Below are 2,669 nucleotides of genomic sequence, written 5' to 3'. Positions count from 1 at the left end.
CCATGCCCCTTCCCTCCCTACTCCGCCCACCACAACAGACTTACCAGCTGGAGGCAGCTGTGTCCAGCATGGTGAGAACTGCTGCCTGTTTAGTCTGTGGCCGAATCTCCGAAGCGGCACAGAATCTTTGGATCCAGTTTGGCTGAATTGAAATTGGGACAGAGATTTGAATCTACAAATCGAATCACTGTCCCTCTGAATTGGCTGAATTCGAAGGGAATATTTGCCGCTTTGCACAGGCCTAATGTGCATGCTGCAGCCCTGGGCACAGGACAGTTTTTCCTGGCTGCTCTAGAGATGGTAATTGCTGCATCATGGCACTCCTGAGGGGGTCTTTCAGCACCTTGGTTGAGAACCATTGGGCTAGACTCACTGGCCAGATACAAACATTACATTTTTACCAGTATAAGTGATCAGAAACTGGTTTATAGCCATAACAGAATAGAAGTTTGACACATAAAACCTGTCTCTACCCATAACAGAACAGAAGTTCAGAACACAGAATGGTTTAAAAATAGTGGAACCCAGTCTAAGATTTGCCGTCCCCACCAAAGGGCAAATGTGTGTTCTGTTCATAACTGATCTGAACTATGCTGCTTACAGAAAACTGTGCAACTTAGATCAGTTCTGCCTAGGGCTTTTGAATGTCTGTACCTAGCCACTATAAATAAATGGATAATTAGTTGATCAAGCTAGACTACTAAACACAAAATGTATTTTTTATTGAGTATCCCATAACCTACAAATATATGAATGATACAAATTATTATTAACTGCTGATGAAACCCAAACATGATGATAGTTAATCACAATCAGGGGGTGGGGAGGGGGCAGAGATGCTTGTGTATGTGCATGTAGAGACCATTAAAGATTTGAGTATCCTTGATACATCTGTACAAAGCACCCTCCTCCACAACAGAGTGACTTACACTATTTGTGTTCATTTCACAGAATCATTTGTATGTGGTAAGGAACACTTCTTGGGAGTTTAACCCACAAGGTCAAATTAACTTTACCTAGTTTGGTTTCACAGTGTTCTCCTGTCCAACCCTCACTACAGAAGCAGAATCCATCACCGTGTAACCCTTCATTACACATCCCGTTCTTTGTGCAGTTACACTCTGTAAGTGACAAACAGAAAACACTTAGAATTTAGCTCCGCTTGCTTAAAGGTCTATCTTCCCCTTTCTCCTAGATACCTTCCAGTAAATGCCCCTTATGTTCATTTCCCTCCCATAGGTAGTGCAATTCATTTACTCAAAATCCTCAACATTTTTCCTACATTTCCTACATTTTATGACATCTAATTTTTTAATGTAAAACCTAAAGAGATAGTTTGGATTTCATACTTCTAATTTTTTCCCCTGGCACAACATCAAGGCACAACATCAGGAAGCAAAGCAAATACTAACATCAGGATGTAAAACACCACCAAATTGCAACACATTATATACCAGTCATCATACGATCTTTCCAAACTGCTCTTCAGTTCCCCATTATATTAGCTGCAGAGCCTATTTGGTGTACCAGAGATTAGCATTGCTTGTAAACAGGTTAACATAATTTACTGTTATCTACTTTTAGTTTGTACCTTTGCACTCTGGCCCATATCTGCCTGGTACACAAAGCTCACACGCTGTCCCAATGAAAGCTGTGGTGCAGTTGCATTGTCCTGACCCATCAATTCTATCATCACAAATACCACGGTTGCTGCATGGAGCCTCTGTTCCTCCAGGGCACACTGAAAACAAAGTACCTCAGCAAGTTATTTAACCAATCTCTCAGTAATAAAATATTTGTGCTTTTCCAGGAGTCAGGGAAAACCTAGAATGAGAGCTTGTCTGATTGTGAGAGAGTAATTTTAATGTTTACACAGGGACACGTCCAGCATGGGATAGCTGGCTGGGGAGTCTCCAGCTCCTGGAGAACTTAATTAAATAAGCCTGAGATTTGTTTTACAGACATACACACAAACTCAATATTATATAATAATGAAATTGTATGCAATATATATTATATATATGTATAAAATAACAATGTATTTACTGTATATATTTATATGAAATAAAGTACATATTTTTGGATACTGGTACCATCAGTCATCTACTTAAAACTCAACAAAGTTGCACTGGTGTCCTTCCTCAGAATCCATTGGTCTTTACTTACCCCTGAGATAAAACCGTCAGGAGTAGTACATGAATTGTGACAAGGAGCATGGAGGGGATAATCCCGTGAACATCCTACTCTCTGGGGAAACATCCAATGGGAATATCCCTGTCAAACTCCTTGCCAAGACTGGTATGAATCCTAATATAATAAAATGCATAGTCTGTCTGTCTGTGTCAGTCCATCTGTAATGTTTTTGGGTAACTGTGCATGTGCTGCTGAGAGGGTGGGTGGTGATTGGCTGCGTGGCCCAGGCTGCGCGTGCCCAAGTTGCCAGAGAAGTTTGTGGTGGTGGTGAACATGCCTGGGCTGCCCAAACAGTGGGGTTTCCCCCGCTGCCTGAAGGCAAAGGGAGAGATCACGGTGACGGCAACCCCCCACCAGCCAGCCCTGATGCCCCCCAGAACAGCTGGCAGGGAGGAGGAGGCAGTAGGCAGGGAGGGAGAGAGGTGGACCCAGGCCAGGCAGATACACAGCAGTGGGGCAGGGGGTGGGGAGTGGGG

The 2,669-nt window shown here is 43.0% G+C and overlaps 1 protein-coding gene across 1 annotated transcript in view; it reads right to left on the bottom strand.

Annotated features, from left to right (window-relative positions):
• The window catches only part of LOC109318265 (stabilin-1-like), a 449,042-nt gene that overhangs the window by 40,789 nt on the left and 405,584 nt on the right, over nucleotides 1–2,669 (bottom strand). Inside the window, exons 24-25 of the mRNA XM_019547392.1 lie at nucleotides 1,592–1,741; nucleotides 1,017–1,121 (exon numbers count right to left, since the gene is read on the bottom strand). Of these exons, the coding sequence (XP_019402937.1) occupies nucleotides 1,017–1,121; nucleotides 1,592–1,741 (255 nt within the window). The remainder of the gene's footprint in view (nucleotides 1–1,016; nucleotides 1,122–1,591; nucleotides 1,742–2,669) is intronic.

This window comes from Crocodylus porosus, unplaced genomic scaffold (assembly GCF_001723895.1).
Source record: "Crocodylus porosus isolate Cpor-Errol unplaced genomic scaffold, CroPor_comp1, whole genome shotgun sequence".
Lineage (NCBI taxonomy): Eukaryota > Metazoa > Chordata > Crocodylia > Crocodylidae > Crocodylus > Crocodylus porosus.
The sequence above is the reverse complement of the archived record's forward strand: the minus strand, read 5'-3'. Positions and strand labels throughout refer to the sequence as shown.